Source organism: Protopterus annectens, chromosome 9.part0, assembly GCF_019279795.1.
Source record: "Protopterus annectens isolate FY-2018-M chromosome 9.part0, PAN1.0, whole genome shotgun sequence".
Lineage (NCBI taxonomy): Eukaryota > Metazoa > Chordata > Ceratodontiformes > Protopteridae > Protopterus > Protopterus annectens.
The window spans coordinates 601,286,277-601,311,042 of record NC_056743.1 but is presented as its reverse complement, the minus strand read 5'-3'; the positions used below and the strand labels follow the sequence as shown (position 1 = coordinate 601,311,042).

The window sequence follows — 24,766 nt, the reverse complement described above, 5'->3', positions numbered from 1 at the left end:
AATCATTTGTGCCCAATAACTTACATAGTTGTTTATCTTCCCTTAACTTATACTGCAAAGCAAACCTCTACAGGCTATAGCGCACACTAGTATTACAGTGTAATCATCTACCTCTAAGAGATCAGAATAAGAGAAGAGTATACTCCACTTCTTTCTCTCAGTCAGAGTTTGTCCTCTCTGTTTGTCAGTCTGCAGACAGCTGGCACATCCTTTCCTACCAGTCATATGTCCAGTAAAGCTGAGAAGGCAGAGCTAAGGCCAGTTCTTTTTGAGAGGCCTGAAGGCATCCCTCATATTCTAGAAAGGGAAATACATGCCAGGGACATTCTTGGAGGTATGTCCAGAGTCAATCCCACTTCATATTATTTACTTTAGAGTATCAGAAGAAGAAATAAAAAATAGACATGTCTCTATGCATGCCACCCTTCTCCTAGTGACCCTCAGCAGGAGTGGTTTAACTTTTTAAAGGGACTTTTCAAAGCCCGTATGTACTTGCACCTCCTCAGTTTCTGTCTTCTCCTTCCTTACTCCCTACAAAAGAAAAACTGAAGTTGTCTTCTGAAGAAGAATCGTCATCTTAGTCTGATTTAGAATCTCTGGATTATTCTTCCCAAATGTATTCTCCCACTGGTTTTGAGTCAGAAGCTCATGATAGATTGTCTTCATAATGCTGTCCTCCTGTGGAACATTCTTTTGGTGGTACCATACATAAAATGATGCAGCATTTTAATCGGAAGGGTTTCTGAATCACAAAAAAAGATATTACAACTTAAGTTCACATGGATTTATCAAAAGGTGCTGCTGATTCCATGTCTTGGACACTTGGGGAGATACCTTTTTGTCTGCCTGTTTAGTTCCAGAATGTCAGCCTCCTGCACTGAAGAAACCAGACGGGTATTATAAACTTTCTGACGGGCATAAGTATTTATACAAGAATCTTTTCCTTGACCCATCTATTTAATTGGAGTCTGGTAAAGATTCTAATTTTTTTCCCACTTTTAATGCTTTTAGAAAATGACAGTGGTAGTAGGGCCATGCCACAGTTAAGTAAAGAAGTTGTACTTCTCCCACCTTGTCTTTTCATGCCAAAAATTACCAGACCCATATTATTAGATGCAAGCTTTCTGTTTTTGCTAATATGGTTAAATTAATGCCAAGTATTCTTGACTGTTACACTGAGGCTTCCTTGGAAAACATGCTCAGTTCTGCCACAAAGATGGCATGATATTCCATCAAGTATGAAGAGGATGTTGTTGAGACCTCTCCTAGAGCAGCTACTGCAAGGAGATAAACCTGGTTTTGCCTGTACTCTTTGCCTGAGGAGCTAAACTTTTGGATGCTTCTTAAGATATGGGCAACTTGTTTGTTTACACTTTTGAAGTATTCAGGAAATTAAAGAGTAAAGGGACGCTCCCAACGAAACAAATACCTCTTGGCTCACGATTAGTATAATAGTTATTCCAAGTAAATCAGCTAAGAGGTAACCAAGGCTTAGCAATAACTCCAGCTTAAACCGTGCATAAAACTAACAAAATGTTCATATTTGTAAAATAAGTCCTAGTTTTTAATTTGTATACAAAAGGTCCCTTTTTGCACAAAAAGCCAAAAACCTTCCCAGCAAAAAGGTAAGAAGTCTTCCAAGAAAAAATGGCAAGTGAAGTCTGTCAAATTTCAGGGAGTCCAAAGTCCCTGCTCAGACACAAATTCCAATTTCTGACGGTGTTCCTCCTCCTTTTCCCCACCTCAGGCACCCCCCCCCCTCAAAACATATCTTGGAGACTTTCTTCCTGCCTCCCCCTCTTGACAACAGTAGCATACAGTGGTTTGGTTTTGGACATCATAGAGAAGTGGGTACAACCTTCACTGGAATCTCTACCCTCCCTCCAAGGTTCCTTTGGAATTTTTTAGGTCCATTCCAACCAAAAACATTTGGTCTTTCCATTCCTGTCCATCCTCCTCTTCAGTGAACCTGTTCCTTACCATCAAAATGGAAAAGGGTTCTGTTCCATGCTTTCCCTTGTTTCAAGAAATGAAGAAACTTGGAGACCAATTCTGGACTTATCCCATCTCAGCACTTCTTTAAAAGTTACACAGTTCCAGATGCTAACACTCCAGACTCTTTTTTTTCCTTGCCGATCCTTCTGCAAGCTGTCATGTCTGTACTCATATCCTTATCCATCCAGATTGCACAACATTTTTGAGATTCTGTGCTTTGGGATATCACTTTTTAATTTACTGTTCAAGAGTTTTACTTGTGTCTAGTCTCTGTCATAACATTCTACAGATTCCAAGGTATTCATATCTGTCTACAGATTCCCAGGTATTCATATCTTTGGATGACTTCCTCATTCAGGAGTCATCAGTCCAAAAGATTCTTCAGCTTTCAGAGTTTTACTGTCATCCTCTTTCTCATCCTGGGTTTCACTCTCAACCTCAACAAATTTTCTTCAACCCACTCAGTAGAGGAACTAAGTCTTTCCACCTTTGCAAGCTTGCATTGATAGATGTTTGTTTGCCCCAGTCTTTTTCCTCCAAGTTGTGTACATCTCTTTGCAACTGAATTCATTGCCAGAATACTTGAGCAGGTCCATTGCAGGCCCACACAAGGGCTGTCTCATTCATCTAAACTTAGACACTGAGCCTCACAGTCTGGATGATAGGCTTTTAATTTAATTTAGGCACCTTTATTTTGAGTACTCTCTACATGGTATAAAGGATGCTAGAAAGCCTTGCAGCAAGAAAATCTTGTATTGCTAACTTGGAAAGATTTTCTTTCTGATGCCATAGTAGATACGATTCTTGTCTAACAGTGTTGTCTTTCATCCTCAAATATTTCTCTGACCAGCTCAACTCAGGTCTAGCATACACCTCCATCAAAGTGCACTTGGCAGCGATTTTAGCCTGCCTAAAAATTGATCCTCCTTTTTCCTAAAAGGCATCCTAAATATTATGCTTCCCAGAAAATCCATTCCTACACTTGGGACCTGAATTATTGTCTTGAAAGATTGACTCTTTCAACCTTTGAACTTGGGTTCCTCTGCATATTTAACATTCATTGGGAAAGAGTCCTTTCCATGGCTTTAACATCTGCCAAAAGGATTTCTGAGTTAAAACATCTCATGTCTACCTCCCCTCTATTCTTTCGTAGAGATAGGGTGAACCTCCGAGCTAACCTTTCCTTTGACTAAATTGATTACTGAAATGTCCCTAAGTCAATCCATCCATCATCTTCCTGCATTTTTTCCTAGCCTTCAAAATAAGTGAGAAAGAGTCCTTCATAGGCAACTAAAGATTCTGTCTGGACAAAACAAAAAATATTATTAAGTCTGACAAATTTTGTTTACTTTGAAAGAAAACTGAAGAGATTTTTCAGTTTATAAACAGACTATAGCTGTATGGATTTCCCTTGCATTTGTTTTCACTTTTTCTTCCATGGTAACTCTCTTTGGTCTAATCTGCCACAAGAGTAGCTTCTTCTGGAACTTTCTTCTAAATCTGTTTTGAGGGCTGCTACTTGGTCCTTCATTTACACCTACACCAAACATTGTTCTGACACTGGAAAATGTATTCATTGCATAGTTTGCCAGAACTATCCTACAAGGTTTATTGTACTCAATTTCTGTCCCTTAAACCTCTTCCCTTTCTATCTAAAAGCTCTGGGAATGGTCCCATGAGTCACCATTATTACAAAATGGATCTAATTCTAAACATAGTACAGTTGTGTAAAAACTTAGCATAACCACAGATGTTTGATTAAGATCACTGCTGCAGTTATGCACCCTCCCTCCATTTTCTGTTTTGTTTCTAACTTCTAATCCAGTTAAAAGCCTTTTTTCCGTTCCACTCTTTCCTTTTTGATTTTATTTCTGTATTTATCTATCCTCTTTTACCATTAGACTCAGCTTAGCTTATTTCCTGGGGCAAGAAAGGTCTAAGGATTTTCAAAGCTGTGTGTCATTTAAGTATCAGCACATAGCCTCATGCATAGTTCTTAGATCAAACATACACTGCACAAGAGGAAGGTGCCTAAGCTTTAGTGTTCTAGTTGGATATACACGGTCCTTGGCAGGATACATCCCATGAGTTTGCATTTAGTGCAGTAGTGATCTTTGCAAACATCTAATGTTATCTTGTGTGATTTACTTAATTGCACAGCACATAAATGGAGGCTGCCAGAATAAAACCCATGACTTTATGCTATGTCTGCTAGTTGTGAATCTGCCCACTTCGCCCTGTTTCATCCTGTAGTTGTAGACTGGTCCAGATGAATGATCATTGTATAGTCAGCAAGTCAGAAATACATTGCCATTCAGATATTTGCTTCCATTGCCCACATTGCACTTCTGAAACTTAAACTGGCTTATTTAGCAACAATAACTTACCCCCAAATTTGAATTAGCTGTTTTATAACCTAAATTTGCTCTGCCATGACTATTCCATGGATTTCCTTCTTGCAGCACCACGTTTGTTGATCTTCATTTTCTGATCCACTCCATCTTTCAATTGTTAATGTTGTTTGTTTTTTTCCTTTTCATACTGTAGAGTGCTGCTGTTCACAGTGGAATGGCTTATTGAAGGCAAAGATTATTTACATGCATTGTTGCAAGAAGTTTAGCTTTTCTGATTTCATAGGTTGTGCTTTCTGTGTAAGGTAATGACTCCATAATAATGTCTGTACATCTTATGTATTCCTTTATTTTATTTATTTAATTAGTTGCCATAGTGAAACTGTTCCAAAGAGGAGGCCAGGGCAGTTAATGGGGGTTGAAATAAAGGAAGGTAATACAGGATTTGCAGTACTGATTATTTTAATTAAGCTTTTGAGCAGAGCAGCATCTTAGCTGAGATGAGAAGCTTGTCTTCTGCTTCATTAATACTCACAGGCCCACTATAAGGTTCCATATTCCAGATGCTTCATACTACATTTACTCAACAGTGAAACTGCAGTGCCATAGCCTTTAATCACCAGCTTATTTGACTGTAGTTTAGTTTTAAACTGGTCCATGTCCATTCTGCTGGTAAACATCTTTCTTAGTCACCTTGTCATGTTGCATTTCAGGAAAGCAAAAGTACTTTGACTGCATTCTGTGTGTTATAGGTGCTGCTCCATAAGATTTTGATTATATTTTCAGTAGTTGAGCTGCCACTATCACTAACAGCTGAATGTGTACTGCATTTCATTAACTCTTATGTTATTGTCCACTCTATGGTTGTAGGTGATGTTCGTAATGACATCTATGTCACACTGATACAAGGGGAGTTCGATAAAGGAAAGAAAAAAACACCAAAAAATGTGGAGGTCACAATGTCTGTATGCGAGGAAGAGGGGAGCATTGTGGAGGTAATTTTTGCCTTTAAGCATGTATCAGAACTTGCCACAAATGATTGTATTTTTGCTGAGAAACACCATTAGTACAAGGTTACTTGAAGCTGGCATGCCAGATGTGTACTACTAGTCAGTAATGCATGCAACCCTGAATAATGAGGAAGCATCTATTGTTACTGTTTCCACCAAATGACACAAACATGCAGAGGAAACTTTCTGTTTAGGCATTGGTTTTAAATCATGTAAACATGTAAAGAAAGTATTAGCTTTTTTTTTTTTCATTCATACCCAGAAACTCTAGCATTGCATGCTGTAGTATCACTGACTCTGGCCTATTAAGAGCCTCTCTGCAGTTTATTTCCACCAAGACACCTTTAGAGGTAAAGATAGCATTGCTGCATAGGTCACCTAGATAGAAAATGAAAATTGCCTAGCAATTGCCATGGTTTGCTGTTGACTTTATAAGAAGTATTTATGTGCCAGCAGAGACCATCCAAAGAGTGCAAAGCTATGTCCTTGAGGGCATTGCTTGAATGAATTTCTTGTTGTACAGGTTGAACACTAGGGAAGACATGAAAACACATTTGCTTGGGGTTCTGGAATCTTTGTTTCTTTATGGTTCATAGGTTTGTAGCAGATTACAAGGCTAGTAACCCTAGAACCCTTACAAGCCTAGCCATGTTAATCCCTAGCTGACCCAATTTTCCTTAGTTAGATAGACGTAATTCACAGAGCGAGTCTTTGATCAGCACTGGCTACCCCTGTCTGAGGGACATGGGTGCCACCCTCAGGAGTAAATTTGTAGTCTATGGCTATCTTCGACTCTTTCGGTTAGTGATATAAGTGTACATAAGCTTTTGTGTTTTTGGCTTTGTAGGTTATCAGATATGACAAAAGAACATATGAGTTTGCATGCAATTATTCCTTTCAGTTTGTGCTTGTGTTGCTTTTACTGAATTATGTTGAATGAGTGGATAAGGAGATTTGATCAGAAAACTCATTTTAAGTCTTTTGCTCTCACCATTAAAATATTCACAGAAAAGTTTGTGACATTTTAGGGCACTGAGCTGAGATAGTGTTCATGTATCACTTTTAAATACTTACCTTCAGTGCCATCATTATGCTTGGGTCTTTAATTGCCTCCAGTTAACACAGGAAACAAAGGGTAGAAGAGGTGGAGAATGTGTGTAGTCTAACCTATGTATGCAAACTACTGGGTTCAGTTTGTTTATAATATATTCAATTCATCTCATCTGTCTGATCTGACTTTGTGGGTCCTTGAGACCCTCGTTTGATCCAACCAGGCAAAACTAGTGCTCCAGTCTTGAGCTTGTTTACATTTTTTCCACCCATAATGCACCCGGTTATGAAGATTACTCAGATCTTGTTTGCTCCCTCAACATTTACACATAGTCACAACTCTGAGCTAAAGCTAAGTGCTCCATCTGTGTTTAATACGGTTACCTAAATTGCCCCAAGAAAAGGGAACGAAAAGTCCAGGGGCAAAGATAAGAATTTGAACTCAGAGAAGTGGAGTTCTGAGGAATCACACAGTGCAGGCCATCCGTAGTCGATATGCCGGAACCATCTGCTTCTTTAAATCCTTCAGCATCACTGACATCATCTCCAACTTTCTTGGAGATAGTTATCAGTATGAATCTCCTTGGAGCATAATTTGAGGTACCTGTTTAGAGAGGGACCTCTTGAAGACTACCTTCTCACCATCCATTTCAGTGGTCCATAAGCTCCTTGAGTAGTGCCTCAAATTTGGAACTTGATCGTATGATGAGGGCTTTCATCAAGACACTGATTGATATGGATGTTCTCCCTTCCTCCTCCATTCCAAGGGTGTCATGTGTTGGTCCTTCATTCCACTTACTGGCTTCTTCCCCCAGGTCTGACCCTTGGACCTAGTGGAGTCTGAGAGTCTGTGTTGAATGCACACCTGCCTTCAGCCCCAAGCCTTCTGATCTGAACCACTCCTCCCTGTGACCTTTGGATTTCTTGGTACCAGTACCTCAACATCGACACTGTTCTCCATTAATCCATTTCTCATGGTGCTGGTTTTTTTTTTTTTTCCAAGAAACATCTCTACTGAATTATCATGTATGACGTGGGCAATCATACAATTATATGAATGAAAGCAACCCATAGTGACATAATTTTAGTTGCAGACATTATACATCACTTATCTATCCAGTCATTGTTAGTGAAACATTAGAGCTCGTTCAAATCCTGCCTTTTTTAAACCTTGTTCCTCCTGCATGTATTGTTGCCATAATTCCCATTTTTTCCATATAATTTGCTTCTACCCTTTTCTAAATATCCCAGTTCCACTTTTTTTTGTGTGTGTTACTATGTTCACTACTTCTTATACAGTTGATTTAGAGTTTGATTTCCATTTTCTAGTAATTGCTTTTTTGGCAAACACCGTAATTAGACTCTGCAAACCCTTACTATGTCTAGGCAATTCCGATTTTGTATCATAGCTCAAAAAAAATCATTTCTTTAATTACAATAATTTTTTCACACAGTATCACTGAGAGTAGTCTGCAGGGAATTTTTAAAGTCTGCCAACTCATTACACTCCTAGAAAATATGTTCCCTGTTACCTCGCTTCCTCATCACACCTCCAGCATTTGCTGTATACCTGGGAAAAATTCTTTGGAGCCTTCTTGAGGTATAAAAATACTTGTGTAAACACTTCCAAGCAAAGATCCTAAATCATCTAGACTTGGTTGCATATTTGGGAGACCTACCTATATCCCCCCAATGTTTCTTTGTGAATTGCTTATTCAGTCTATGTTCCCAGTCCTTTTAAACCTCCTCTAATTGATTCCATTAGTAATCAAGCAATATTTTGTATGCTGTACTTAGTATTCCTTTTTAACAGCAGTTTCATTTCTAGATTCTACTAAAAACTCTACCAGTGCTGGTCTTTCACTTAGGATCCCCCTGTTTCTTTGCCTGTGCTCTGATATCAGTCCTTGATAGGGAAGGCAATCTCTAGCCTGCCGTTCAGTTAAATTCTTGGCCTCTTCCAATTCTATTACCTTTCCCTTTCTAATTGTTTGCTCCTAATAACTTGGTTCTTTTGCCAGGTTTTCTCCAATAAATTCCAGTCCGCTCTTGCCTATTGCCTGTAACCCTAATTGCAGTCATCCCTATCCCATGCTGCTGTTTTTGGTATCTGTATCATCCTTCGAGGTGATGGTGCTGATTTCCTTCTGCTCGGGTCAGTTTTTAATTTTGTTTTGGGGAGTCCTTTATTGAGACTATCTATCTCTTCTATACAAGGGTCAGAACTTGCACTCAAAGGGGCTACCTCAAGTCAGGTACACATTGGTTCTGCATCCATGGTTATGGGGAGGATCATAGCCTCCCCTCTCAGAGCTACAGCACAGACTTCATGGGTGTTGCCTACTCCATCAGACACACTTCTATTATCAGTCTCAACCCTCTTGTAAGTCCTTGGGTCAGATATGAACCAGTATCCTCTAAAGAGCTGCCTAGGCGCAGGAACATTTCTGTGACTCAGATGTTCCAAAGAAGAGTTGTATATAATAGAAGACCCAGTAACTCCCCAGATGAGTCAGTCACTTTGGGCACTGACTCAGAAGATAGAGCGTGATCCCCATAGTTCCCTTCAACTTCAGTGAGGTCATGGAACTCGTGCTCCAGAGGGGAAATTGGATCTGACCTACCTTCTCAGGATGAGCAGGTCCATTTTGAGGAATATGGCTTGGCCCTTTATACTACTTTGGTAGTCTCCCCACTGGACCTGCCTCATTGACGTGGCCGCCAGAAGGGCATGGTAGGATGTTCTTCATAGTCATTGTTGCAGTACTGATTCTTGGGTGGTCTTGACATACAGAAGCTTGTGACTGGCCCATTTTCCAGAATCTTTACATCATCCTTGGCCGGCGGACATTCGAAGGCTAAAGTCTGGATGTCAAGGTATAAGAAGGGAAACCAAGCACCATCTTCATTTCTTTCTAGTTGGGCAATCCAGTTTTCTTTGCATGTGTTCATTATGCTTGCAGTCCATCGGTTGGCTCATTTTTCAAGAGGACCTTCTTTTTCCAGTTGGGCAATTTTATCTACTAATTTAATGCTCATAAAAGTCAACAACTGTTTGAAGTATGAAAAAAATCCTGCATGTATTTTCACATGTTTTGTTTGTTCTGCTTGGGATCTCAACATGATGTCTTAACTGTTTTGATTTTTCAAAATTCCATGCAAAAGCTCTAAAATATAGGACCGAGGTTCTAGTCGCCCTTATGGAGTCCTGTTCTTCAGCATCATTCCAAAAAAACAGAAGGACAAGAAGGCTAAGGACTATGATATTACAGAGAAGGCTCCAACTGTAGGTCATAAGTCAACTGATGACCCAGGTGAGGCATCTTTGCAGCCCCCTGGTCTAGCAACTCTTAGGCTAGAACCCTCCAGAGCAACCCCTCTGGAGGCCACCATGGTCTCCAGCCTACCTGCGAATGCAGCCATAGCACACATGTTGGTCAGGTTTGAGATCACTCAGCAGGCCTCAGGTTCCAATGTCCATTCCGTGGGTTTCAAGGGAAATTCCCTGACTTCTACAGTACTGAGGTTGCAGCCAGACAATGACATCCTCCAGCCACCCCCTTAAAACAGACACTTATAGTAACGTGAACCACTTTTTTTCTTCACCACTGCATTGTCCACTTCTCAGATGAAAGCCTAACACTTCATAAAAATATCACAGCAGTTTTATGGCCTTCATGAGCTCTAGAGAGCCTTCTCATGCTTCCACTTCCAAGGCCTGCCCATCTGAAAGAAACAGGGAAGTAGCTTTTTAGGAAGAATAAGATTCCACTAGCTCTGAGGATAAGGAGGAACTGGTCACTTGCCACCACAAAGTTACTCTGATATCACCATCTCTTCTGTGTGTGTCGTCCCCCCCCCCCCCCCATGAAGACTCTTCCTTCAGGGATACCTTGCATAGAATGAAAAATGCTCTCATTTGCTGAAATAAGCAGTTCTCACAGGCTCAGACCCACTGCAGGGAACTGCTAAGCTTACCTTCTAGATCACTGGCTATTCCTCCTTTAGTCATTGTATTGGATGATGTTTTTGAAGACATTGTTTTGCAGCTTTGTTCTCTACCCCTTAGTAAGCCAGACCAATAACACATCTCCTGCCTAGTGACAGGGAAAGCAGATTACTAGACAGACTTGGTAAGGAAAGCTTATACATATGCCAACCTGACAGTGAGAGCTCAGAATTGTCATTTCCATATGCTAAAGTATCTTGAATCACTTCAAGACAAAATTCTAGCTAATGTAGAGACACTTGTGGATAGAACCTTATCAAAGGAGATTGAAGAGATAGCCAGAGAAACTATACAAGTCTCCAGGTATTCCATAAAAGGTGGCTATGATGCCTTAGATGCTTCTTGCAAAGCAGTTGCCACAGTTTCTGTCATCCGCAAGCATGCATGGCTGAGGACCAAGCCCCTGTCAGATCAAGTAAAAGCTGAAGTATTGGATATTCCACTAGATAAGGAATTTCTTTTTCATCCTTCAGCTAAACAAGATGTTGTTCGCGTTTCACTGTTGTAGTCATCACATTTGGGTTATCTGCTTGCAGTAGCCCTCAGTCAGCCTGATTATCAAAGTCTTGGGTCCTGCGTTGGTTGCTGTCTCCTCTTCCATGACAAAGCACAACGAAAAAGTTGAGGTAAAAAAACACACCTTTATCAAACACAAAGCTTTCAGGTACAAGACCCTTTCTCAATGATAGACACAGGTACATTAAAATCAGACATTAAATACACGCCCAACACATCACGTGACCCGCAGCCATGGTCATGTGACTAATACATTAAAATAATTACATTACTTATAATTTTAAGACATAAACAAGTAAAATTAGATAAAATTCATACATACATATATTTGCTTACTTTTGTGTACTTATATTTACATGCACATATATATACGCAAATACATTATCTATATTACTTTAACTTAGTGTGTTGTATTTTTATTAGAACAGGTTTTAAGGAAACATCAAAATTTAATCCAGGGGATGTATTAGCTGCTAGCCTTACTATCCACTCATATTTTTTATTATCTAAATGATTACATAAGTCCCCTCCCCTGATAGAGCTAACAACACATTCCATTACTCTAAACTTGAAACTGTGTGTAGAACCACAATTTAAAATATGCTTAGATAGAGCATTAGTCTCCACTCCCCTCCTTATACTTGATTTATGCTCTATGATGCGTTCCTTAAGTTTTCTAGTCGTCTTGCCGACATAGAAACAAGCGCATGCCTCACACATGCATATGCATGGCACCGAAAAGTAAATATCTTCTTAGTGACAGGATGAACAAAACTACTACCACATTCTGAAGAATCAGCTTTCTGTTTGTATATATCACTACAGCAACTACAATTATAACAACTAAAGGTACCATTACCTAGTCCATTGAGGGAAGTAGCATTCACATATTCAAAATCTTTGTAAGCTAGAACATTCTTAATAGTTCTCATATTTCTGTATGTGAACAAAGGAACTTCACCTACAACTAATCTAATATCTTCCTGAGCTAATAGCACCTTCCAGTATTTCCTTATTATAGTTCTGACTGCATATGAAAGAGAGTTGTAAGACATAATAAATCTTACATTAACCCTTTTATTTAATTTGTCCATTGGGACAACAACATCTGTACTTGTATTTAAAAATACAGATGAATACATGGAATGCCTATTAGATACTACATGTTCTCTAGCTTCTACCAGCATACCTTCTGGATAGCCACTTCTTCTAAAGTCTCCACATGCCTCATCAATTTGTTGTAAACACTTGACATTGTCAGTGTTTAACCTACTAACTCTTGCCAGTTGCCCCTTACTATACCCCTAAAAATATGGGTGCATGCATACTAGACGCATGCAAGTATCTTCCTGATGAAACTTCCTTCTTAAAACAGAAGTGTCAATAACATTGTTCTCCTTAGTTAAAGAAATATCCAGAAAATTGACTAATGTCTTAGAATAATCAGCCTTAAAGTGTAGAAAGGAAGTAGTATTATTCAAATATATAATATAGTCTTGTAACTCACTGGATGTTCCTTTCCATAAAAGAAAGCAATCATCTACGAATCTCTGATATAAAACTATATTTTCATTCAAAAAGGTAGTTCCATTACCAACATAAGATTTCTCCCATTCATAGAGAACAATATTTGCATATGTATTTGCTACCGGGGTTCCCATAGCCACCCCGTTGCTGCAAATAATATTCCTTATTGAATATAAAGATATTATTTTTTAAAACTATATCCAACAACATGCAAATGTTCTCTGTGTGCCTAACAGTAAAGGTGGAAGAGTGACTTAAAAATTCCCTTATTGAGTTGATACCATATTCATTTGGTATGACAGTAAATAATGAAGTAATATCTAACACAACCATGTATATATTCTGACAATCCATGTTTGATTGCTTAACTTTTAAATACCATGTTCTAAGTTTAATAAGAAAATCAGTGCTGTCTTTAAGGACAGTTTCACATTTACCCAAAAGTGGTTGTAACTGCCTCTGTAAGTACAAAGAGATAGGTTCTGTTATCCAACCATTTCCTGAGACAATAGGTCTCATAGGGGGATTTTCACATGATTTATGCACTTCGAATGCCATATAGTTGGGGAATGATAGGACTAGAAACAGTGAAAAAATGAAAAGATCCAAAGAGATGTCACCTGACAACTGTAAGTCATATATACACATGTTAACATAACAAATACACTTTTTTACATCAGCATATTGTATCAGTTTGTATGCAGTAGCATCCCCAATCAAAGATAATACTGAGCTTATATACTTGTTCCTATCCATTAGAACTATGGAGCCCCCTTTATCAGCCTGCTTTATTACCACATTAGGTTCACTTTTTAATTCAGACAATGCTTTGTATTCATCATAAGAGAGATTGTAACGTCCATTAGCTTTTCTATTACTATATACATGTCTTATTTCAGTTTCACATAAGTCATTAAATGCCAGTAAAACTGGAGCATACACTGGTACAAACGTACTGCGTCTTTTACAAGCAGTGGAGTCATAAGTATCACTTTTAAACATCACTTTTAGAGCTACAGATCTAATAAACAATTTTAAATCAGTTATAACTTTTACCATGTCTTCCACACTTGTAGGTATAAAATTCATACCTTTGCTCAAAAGAGAATAATGATGGTCATTCACAACAAAGGAAGATAGATTTACTATGCCTGCTACTGCCTTCTGGCTAATTTCAGTTGCTTTGGGGGGCTCTCATTCTTCCGTTTATTGTCCTGCACTACCATATTGTTCCTATGTTTACTTCTTCCCCTCGACGTTGACCTCGAGCTGTTTGAGCGTTCTTTGATACATTCCGCTTGCTGCAGTTGAAAAGGTTTAAAGAAATTATTTAAAGTTTGTTGTGAAGATCGTAAAGACAACCCAGGCCCACCTTCATTAGTAGCTGTTGATGAAGCAGTAGATATAGAAGCAGATTCAGTAACTGCACAAGCCACAGTGCTACTTAGAGCTGCCGCGCCCTCAGTGATGTCATCGCTATGTGAAGTGGATAGCAGTTCTGGCTGCAAATTCAGAGCATTAGTTGCTAACAGGGGAAACTCATCTAGGGAATTTAAAGGTGTAGTATATGCTTTCTGCTTCATTGTTGTAGGTACAGATTCACTATTAAAGTTGTTAGGTTTATTCACTTGTGGAACAGTTCTTTCAACTTTAGGCCATGAGAAAATATTACCTGATTGGTAATCTCCCATGTCACGTACAAGTTTTCTTTTTTTCACAGTTTCTAGTCGATCATCCATGGTGGCTAGCCTATCCAACATGGACTGGTAAACAGTTTGCATGGATGAAAAACATGACAAAGATAAAAGTTCATCTTCCAGTGTGAGAATTTCTTTTTTCATTTCATTCTCAATGTCACAAAAGAACTTATTCATAAGTACCATATAGTCATGGCTTAACTTCAAATTTAAGCACTGCCACTGCTTTAACAGTTCAGGATATGTATTTCCATATGAGGGCATTTTTAATACCGTCAATCCACGTGGTGCAATACCTTTTTCCAGATAAGCATCAAAGCTAAAACGTTGCCATTGCAAACGCTTATAGGTACCAACCTTCCTTTCCAATATTTGCACTTTATGTTCAAAGTCCAACGCATTAGTAGATGAAATAGTGGTAGTCTTGTGTTGAAGTACAGGAATCTCTGTTGTAACAAGTAACAAAGGATTAATCTCTTTTTCAAAGAGATGCTTTAGATCATTTCTAGACTCCATCTTTGGCTGCTACAGGCTGAAAAACCCAACTTGCAGTATAAAGCACCAAAGGAACACCAAGTATATACTGCTGCAGAGTCAAAAGTACAAAGCACAACGAAAAAGTCGAGGTAAAAAACACACCTTTATCAAACGCAAAGCTTTCAGGTACAAGACCCTTTCTCAATGATAGACACAGGTACATTAAAATCAGACATTAAATACACGCCCAACACATCACGTGACCCGCAGCCATGGTCATGTGACTAATACATTAAAATAATTACATTACTTATAATTTTAAGACATAAACAAGTAAAATTAGATAAAATTCATACATACATATATTTGCTTACTTTTGTGTACTTATATTTACATGCACATATATATACGCAAATACATTACCTATATTACTTTAACTTGGTGTGTTGTATTTTTATTAGAACAGGTTTTAAGGAAACATCAAAATTTAATCCAGGGGATGTATTAGCTGCTAGCCTTACTATCCACTCATATTCTTTATTATCTAAATGATTACATAAGTCCCCTCCCCTGATAGAGCTAACAATACATTCCATTACTCTAAACTTGAAACTGTGTGTAGAACCACAATTTAAAATATGCTTAGAATAGAGCATTAGTCTCCACTCCCCTCCATATACTTGATTTATGCTCTATGATGCGTTCCTTAAGTTTTCTAGTCGTCTTGCCGACATAGAAACAAGCGCATGCCTCACACGTTGCCAAATAGACAATGTTACTTGTCATACAAGTTGCATGGCACCGAAAAGTAAATATCTTCTTAGTGACAGGATGAACAAAACTACTACCACATTCTGAAGAATCAGCTTTCTGTTTGTATATATCACTACAGCAACTACAATTATAACAACTAAAGGTACCATTACCTAGTCCATTAAGGGAAGTAGCATTCACATATTCAAAATCTTTGTAAGCTAGAACATTCTTAATAGTTCTCATATTTCTGTATTTGAACAAAGGAACTTCACCTACAACTAATCTAATATCTTCCTGAGCTAATAGCACCTTCCAGTATTTCCTTATTATAGTTCTGACTGCATATGAAAGAGAGTTGTAAGACATAATAAATCTTACATTAACCCTTTTATTTAATTTGTCCATTGGGACAACAACATCTGTACTTGTATTTAAAAATACAGATGAATACATGGAATGCCTATTATATACTACATGTTCTCTAGCTTCTACCAGCATACCTTCTGGATAGCCACTTCTTCTAAAGTCTCCACATGCCTCATCAATTTGTTGTAAACACTTGACATTGTCAGTGTTTAACCTACTAACTCTTGCCAGTTGCCCCTTACTATACCCCTAAAATATGGGGTGCATGCATACTAGACATGCCAGTATCATGCTGCTGAAACTTCCCTCGTAAAAACAGCAGTGTTAATAACATTGATCTCCTTAGTTAAAGGAATAGGCAGAAAATTAGGGAATGTCTTAGAATAGTCAGACTTGAAGTGTGGAAAGGAAGTAGTATTATTCAAATATATAATATAGTCTTGTAACTCACTGGATGTTCCTTTCCATAAAAGAAAGCAATCATCTACGAATCTCTGATATAAAACTATATTTTCATTCAAAAAGGTAGTTCCATTACCAACATAAGATTTCTCCCATTCATAGAGAACAATATTTGCATATGTATTTGCTACCGGGGTTCCCATAGCCACCCCCGTTTGCTGCAAATAATATCCCTTATTGAATATAAAGATATTATTTTTTAAAACTATATCCAACAACATGTAAATGTTCTCTGTGTGCCTAACAGTAAAGGTGGAAGAGTGACTTAAAAATGCCCTTATTGAATTGATACCATATTCATTTGGTATGACAGTAAATAATGAAGTAATATCTAACACAACCAACATGTGTATATATGACTTACAGTTGTCAGGTGACATCTCTTTGGATCTTTTTCATTTTTTCACTGTTTCTAGTCCTATCATTCCCCAACTATATGGCATTCCGAAAGTGCATAAATCATGTGAAAATCCCCCTATGAGACCTATTGTCTCAGGAAATGGTTGGATAACAGAACCTCTCTCTTTGTACTTAGAGGCAGTTACAACCACTTTTGGGTAAATGTGAAACTGTCCTTAAAGACAGCACTGATTTTCTTATTAAACTTAGAACATGGTATTTAAAAGTTAAGCAATCAAACATGGATTGTCAGAATATATACATGGTTGTGTTAGATATTACTTCATTATTTACTGTCATACCAAATGAATATGGTATCAATTCAATAAGGGAATTTTTAAGTCACTCTTCCACCTTTACTGTTAGGCACACAGAGAACATTTGCATGTTGTTGGATATAGTTTTAAAAAATAATATCTTTATATTCAATAAGGAATATTATTTGCAGCAAACGGGGGTGGCTATGGGAACCCCGGTAGCAAATACATATGCAAATATTGTTCTCTATGAATGGGAGAAATCTTATGTTGGTAATGGAACTACCTTTTTGAATGAAAATATAGTTTTATATCAGAGATTCGTAGATGATTGCTTTCTTTTATGGAAAGGAACATCCAGTGAGTTACAAGACTATATTATATATTTGAATAATACTACTTCCTTTCTACACTTTAAGGCTGATTATTCTAAGACATTCGTCAATTTTCTGGATATTTCTTTAACTAAGGAGAACAATGTTATTAACACTTCTGTTTTTAAGAAGGAAGTTTCATCAGGAAGATACTTGCATGCGTCTAGTATGCATGCACCCCATATTTTTAGGGGTATAGTAAGGGGGCAACTGGCAAGAGTTAGTAGGTTAAACACTGACAATGTCAAGTGTTTACAACAAATTGATGAGGCATGTGGAGACTTTAGAAGAAGTGGCTATCCAGAAGGTATGCTGGTAGAAGCTAGAGAACATGTAGTATCTAATAGGCATTCCATGTATTCATCTGTATTTTTAAATACAAGTACAGATGTTGTTGTCCCAATGGACAAATTAAATAAAAGGGTTAATGTAAGATTTATTATGTCTTACAACTCTCTTTCATATGCAGTCAGAACTATAATAAGGAAATACTGGAAGGTGCTATTAGCTCAGGAAGATATTAGATTAGTTGTAGGTGAAGTTCCTTTGTTCACATACAGAAATATGAGAACTATTAAGAATGTTCTAGCTTACAAAGATTTTGAATATGTGAATGCTACTTCCCTTAATGGACTAGGTAATGGTACCTTTAGTTGTTATAATTGTAGTTGCTGTAGTGATATATACAAACAGAAAGCTGATTCTTCAGAATGTGGTAGTAGTTTTGTTCATCCTGTCACTAAGAAGATATTTACTTTTCGGTGCCATGCAACTTGTATGACAAGTAACATTGTCGGTTTGGCAACGTGTGAGGCATGCGCTTGTTTCTATGTCGGCAAGACGACTAGAAAACTTAAGGAACGCATCATAGAGCATAAATCAAGTATAAGGAGGGGAGTGGAGACTAATGCTCTATCTAAGCATATTTTAAATTGTGGTTCTACACACAGTTTCAAGTTTAGAGTAATGGAATGTGTTGTTAGCTCTATCAGGGGAGGGGACTTATGTAATCATTTAGATAATAAAGAATATGAGTGGATAGTAAGGCTAGCAGCGAATACATCCCCTGGATTAAATTTTGATGTTTCCTTAAAACCTGTTCTAATAAAAATACAACACACTAAGTTAAAGTAATATAGGTAATGTATTTGTATATATATGTGCATGTAAATATAAGTACACAAAAGTAAGCAAATATATGTATGTATGAATTTTATCTAATTTTACTTGTTTATGTCTTAAAATTATAAGTAATGTAATTATTTTAATGTATTAGTCACATAACCATGGCTGCGGGTCACGTGATGTGTTGGGCGTGTATTTAATGTCTGATTTTAATGTACCTGTGTCTATCATTGAGAAAGGGTCTTGTACCTGAAAGCTTTGTGTTTGATAAAGGTGTGTTTTTTACCTCAACTTTTTCGTTGTGCTTTGTACTTTTGACTCTGCAGCAGTATATACTTGGTGTTCCTCTTCCATGACGTCAGGTAGTCAGAGGTATAAAGCATGCAGCTGACGCCATTACATCAGTCTTTCTTGCCGTGCGGTGCCCGAAGCAGAAGCAGTTCACAAGTGCCGGTAGGCCGACTCCAGAAATTTTTGTTTTCATGATTCAGAACCGAAGTCTTCAACTAAAGGTAAGTACCCCGTTGGGGAAACTTTTTCTTGCTCTAAACCCATGTCAGTAAAAGTCAATAATTGTATTTCTTGTGGAAAGCAAATACCTCATAAAGATTTCTATTCGTACTGTATTCTTTGCCTAGGCCCTGACCACGACGTACCTGGCTGTCGGTTTTGTGCTATATTTAAGCAACGAACTATTCGGCGTCTGTATATTTACGCTTCTAAATATTTTGGTACTCTGTTCAATTATCCAGATATGTCTTCGGTAAGCCATCCGACTACCGACATTTCGAAAAAACGCAAAGATAAGGACAGAGACAGGCCGCCTAGGTCCAAAGCTGCCGATGACGCTTCTAAGCCAGTCGCCAGTTCGCCTGTACTCAGTGAGGCGCTTTCGCAGCCCCTGATACCCACTACTTCAGATTCGCAGGCCTCTACTGAGACCCATTCGGAGTCCGGTATGCCGTTAGATGCTTCAACTGTGGAACCTGCGGATGTCTCTACCTTGGATGGGTCTGGAGCCGCTGTGCAGGCACCAGCTTCTGAGGGTGTATTCAGGCCTACTGACTTGCATATTAAACCGATGCCATCTTCTTCTTCAAGGCCTAAAACTCGAGCCATGCCTAGAAAACCGACGCCCAGACTGCATGGTCAGGCCTCTATGCCTAAAAAACAAATAAGAATGGCTGAAGACCTTATTACTTTAATCAGGGGAAGCCAACCTTCCCCCTCTAAGAGACCTAGGACTGAATTTGCTTATGATACATCTGACCAGGATTCTGAAATTTTTGTTTCCTCTGATGACCAGGATTTACACTTATCTACTTATGAGGATTCTGATGCAGAGGACTCTTCCCTCTGCTTCCCACCAGAGGATTTCTCCTTTGGTGAAACCTTGCATACTCTTAGGGAACATTTTCATTGGTAAAGCCAGGATTATTCTGATTCTAAAGAGAGGCTTAGGGATTTCTTACTCCTGCCCCAGCACAGGTCTTTAGCTCTATCCCTCCTGTACTAGACATTGTTGATGATGCCTTTTCAGAATCTAGCTTGGCCCCTGACTCTCTACCTCCTGCTCCCGGAAAACCTGATAGGTATTACAGGGTTCCTGACTCTCACAAGTTCTTTTTTAAAAATCCTACTGCGGATCCTGAGACCATTTCACAGGAACCCAAGGACATTAAGGCTACTACTGCCAAAAATCCTTCCCCCTCTGATAGATACTCCAGGGAGCTGGTTAGATGGGGTAGGAAGGCATACACTTCTGCACCCTTGGCCATTAGGGTCTTAAACTGCCAGTTTCATATGTTAAAGTATCAGCAGCATATTATTGGATTGCTTAAACAGAAAATTATGTTGATTCCTGACTGTGCTGAAAATAAGCATTTACAAGATTTAATGCATTCTACTAAACAGGTTGGAAAACATACTTTGCAGTGTGGTTTTGATTCACTAGAGGCATCTCGCATGGCTGCTGTCACTGGGTCTGTACTTACAAGGCATGTTTGGCTTAAGGAGCAATTCTTGCCAGATCATGTTAAAGCTAAATTACAGGATGCTCCCTTAAATCAGGACTGCGTGTTTAGCAACTAAGCAGAAGAAGTTTTTAAAAAGATGGAGTAAAAAGCTAAATCTATGCAAACTGTTAAAGATGTCCTACAAGTACAGCCTCCAAGATTTAGTAGGCATTGGCCCTCTAAGAAATGGTCCTTTCCTGCCTCTTCCAGGCTTTCTCAGTCCAAACCCAGGCTTCAGTCCCAGGGTATGCACAGGACTAATCAGCGGGGGGCTCCCACTTCCAAATCAGGGAGTAGTAAGACCCCCCCCCCCCCCCCATGGTAAACTGTCTCAGTGACTTAACTTTAAAATTTCCAAGCACTTCTCAACTGACTGTGCCTTTAGGGGGATAGATTGCTCTGCAGGCAAAAAAAATGGGAACTCATTACCCAGGACAAATGGGTTTTAAATATAATTTCCCAAGGATACAGATTTCACTTCCACATGTTACCAACCCCAAACGGTTGGCCAGATCTACTCCCAAATCAGTGGGCAGAGGCTCAACAGCAAGTAGTCTCTCCCTTAAACGTAAAGGCTATTCAAACTGTACCAGAAGAGGAAAAGGGACAAGGTTTCTACTCGAGACTTTTCCTGGTACCTAGAAAAGACAATTCATGGCGTCCTATCCTGGACCTGTCTATCTTAAACACCTTTTTGGTGATTCCAAAATTCAAGATGCTAACTCTTCACCAGTTGCTTCCTATGCTAGGCAATGATGCCTGGTTGGCAACACTCAATATAAAGGAAGCCTACCTGTACATCCCAATCAGGGAATCTTGCAGAAGATACCTATGCTTCAAAGCAGGCTACATGCACTATCAGTTCTCTGCACTGCCCTTTGGCTTATGTACTGCGCCCAGGGTATTCACAAAGTGCCTAACTCCAGTCATTGCATTTTGCAGGCAAAGAAATGTTCAAATATACCCATACCTGAAAGATTGTCTAATTCAGGCAGAAAGCCAGGACATACTTTTGAATCATCTGGCATTTGTACAAAAGGTGCTGATTTGTCTGGGGTACACCATAAACAAAAAGAAATCACATTTGGTACCCTGTCAACAAATTATATTCCTGGGAGCAAGTTTGAACACAACTTCCCAGATAGCTTTCCTCACGCCAGTGAAACAAATTAATTTGACAACTTCAAACTAATGGCCACAAAAACCCTGCTAACTGCAAGGCAAATACTGCAAGCCTTGAGGTTCATGGCCTCCTGCATTCTTCTAATTCCATATGCAAGACTGCATATGAGGAAACTTCAGTGGTATCTAAAAAGCCTATGGTGTCAACATTCTCAGGATCTAGAAGCAATGATTCCTATCATACCCTGCCTACGGTTAGAGGTCCTTTGGTGGGCAGAGGCCTGCCACCACAGCAAGGGACTACCATTCACTCTACCCCCTGCTGCCCAAACCCTAACAACAGATGCATCAGACTATGCATGGGGGGCTCACCTGGCAGGGAAGTGCATTCAGGGCAAATAGAACCCAAGTCAAATGCACCTGCATATCAATCAAAAAGAAATGTTAGCTGTACAGAATGCTCTGACAGCCTTCAAGGACCACATTCTTCCAGGACAATTAATGGTAAAGACGGACAGCACCACTGTTATCTGGTACATAAACAAGCAGGGGGGTATCCATTCTTACCCCCTCTGCAGACTAGCCATGGCTCTGTGGAACACAGCCTTGAGCTACCAAGTGCATCTACAGGCTCAATTCCTGCCAGGAAAACTAAATACACTGGCAGACGAACTAAGCAGAAATCTCGTGGACCTACACAAGTGGAAACTGGAACCAAAGAATTTCAACATGGTGTTAAACAAATGGGGGAGCGCAGATATAGACATGTTCGCTTCCCTCCAAAACTACCAATTGGACAAATTCTGCGCGAGGACTCGCCACAAACAAGCTTGGAAAGTGGATGCTCTGTCCTTCAGCTGGAAAAATCTATCAGTTTATGTCTTTCCTCCTCTGCCTCTCCAAAGTACTACTAAAGATCAAACAACCAAGGATGATATTGATTGCACCAGACTGGCCACACCAACACTGGTACCCCCTCTTGTGCAGTGTGCCACTGCTGGCTCCATGGCACCTGCCTCAGGCCCCCTACCCTGTTGTCAGTGCAGGAGAACCAGATTCTGCACCCTCGGCTTCAAACCCTGAACCTGGCAGCATGTCTAATTACCTAATCTCTCTGTTACCATCCCTCAGTAAACAAGTGTTGGATGTCATTTTGGAGGCAAGGAGGCCTAGTACTAAAAAATCTTATGCTGAAAAATGGAAAAGATTCTGTGCCTGGAACCAAACTCAAGGGATGGGCACAGCAGCGCCCAATTTACCTCAGATTCTTCAATACTTAACTGAGATGCTTCACAAGGGCCTTTCTTTTTCCTCCATCAGAATTCATGCCTCAGCCATTTCAGCTCATTATAACACAGAACCACCCCTCTTCTCTCATCCAGTTCCTCAGAGGGGCCAAAAACTTTAGACCACCCAGGAGAGCCCATACTCCAGCCTGAGACCTTAACTTTGTATTGGAAAAACTCACTCTCCCTCCTTTTGAGCCAGCTGCAAGTGCACATTTAAAGTTAGTAATCCAGGATGAATGGCGGTAAATTAGTGCTCAGAAACATATACAACAAAAAGGAATGCACTAATGTTGCGAGTCCAAAGCACCTCTTTATTTCCACTATAATGCATAAAAAATTAAGCGCTTTCGTTAATGTAGTTTGACTTCATCAGAATTAATTAATACATCTCAAAAGGACTTCTTATATACCATTGGACATCAATTTAATAAATGCCTATCAATGATTTCATCAATCTAATTGAACAGAAGAAGTCTTAAAGGAATAGTGTATATAAAAAGTATTTTTTTAAAAAACGTTAAACTAAAAAAATATTTCACAAACATTATAAAATTCAAACCTCAAGCCAATATCATGTATAAACCTTCCCTGGTAAATGTTACAATAGCCAAGTAACTTTTATGTACAAAAATATACTAAAATAAAACAAAACCGTTAAATGGTTTCTGCTTTTTCTTTTAAAATAGAATGGATACTCAAATGGTCATTTAAGCCAGGTGGAAGGTTTGCGGCCAACCTTAGTTGCCACATAAGCTCCTTTTTGTATAGTACGTTCTGCCAATCCCCTCCCCTAACCTCCAAATTTATTTCTTACTACTTCTGTTCAATTAGATTGATGAAATCATTGATAGGCATTTATTAAATTAATTGATGTCCAATGGTATATAAGATGTCCTTTTGAGATGTATTAATTAATTCTGATGAAGTCAAACTACATTGACAAAAGCGCTTAATTTTTTATGTATTATAGTGGAAATAAAGAGGTGCTTTGGACTCACAACATTAGTGCATTCCTTTTTGTTGCACATTTAAAGTTCCTTTCTTGGAAAACAGCCTTCCTTTTAGCAATCACTTCAGCAAGAAGGGTATCTGAATTACAAGCCCTCTTGGCAGTGGAGCCTTTCATCTTCTTTCATGCGGACAGGGTGTCCCTCAGGTCCAAATCCCTCCTTCATGCCCAAGGTGGTACCAGTGTGGTTCTTAATCAGTCCATTCATTTGCCAACCTTCTTTTCTAATCCACAGAATAAAGGGGAACGGATACTGCATTATTTAGATTTGCACAGACAACTTAGATTTTTACTTGCTCAGGACTAAACCTCAAAGGAAATCTGAACAACTGCTGGTGGCATTGCTGCAGGGGCAGAGGGGAAGGCTATTTCAAAACAAACCATTTCTAAATGGATAGGCCATTGCATTCATTTCTGCTATAAGCACCATGGAAAACCTATCCCACAAGGGATTATACCCCATTCAACCAGGGCTGCATCTACCTCTACAGCCTTTCTCAGAGGTATCCCTACCAGGGACATCCTAGAAGCTGCTACCTGGAGTTCTGTACATACTTTTGCCAAGCATTACCATTTGCCAATTTTCTCTATATACAGAGCTGGCTTTGCCACTGCAGTGTTACAGGGCCTTATAGCTGGTCCTAATGCTATCTAAAATCCTCTTCCCATCCTTAGCTTTGGGAATCTACCCAAATGTGATGACCAACAGTGAAACACGAAGAACATAGTACAGTTGTGTACACTTACCATAAATGTTGATGTTTGAGTGTATTCACTGTTGCAGTCCTGGTTACCCTCCCTCCAGCCCCCTGACATCTTTTGGCTATACCTGTGCTCTCCTTTACTATGCTTAAAAGCTTTTTGGTGTATTTGCTTTTTTGGTTGGAGGTATAACCTTGTATATATATATATATATATATATATATATATATATATATATATATATTTAATTGCTTCCCA

General features: G+C 39.0%; 1 protein-coding gene across 1 annotated transcript in view; it reads left to right on the top strand.

Annotated features, from left to right (window-relative positions):
• Positions 1 to 24,766, top strand: part of DOCK5 (dedicator of cytokinesis 5) — a gene marked incomplete in the record, with an annotated part of 3,482,443 nt that overhangs the window by 1,632,947 nt on the left and 1,824,730 nt on the right. The window contains 1 exon segment of the mRNA XM_044083155.1: positions 5,217 to 5,341. Within this exon segment, the coding sequence (XP_043939090.1) occupies positions 5,217 to 5,341 (125 nt within the window).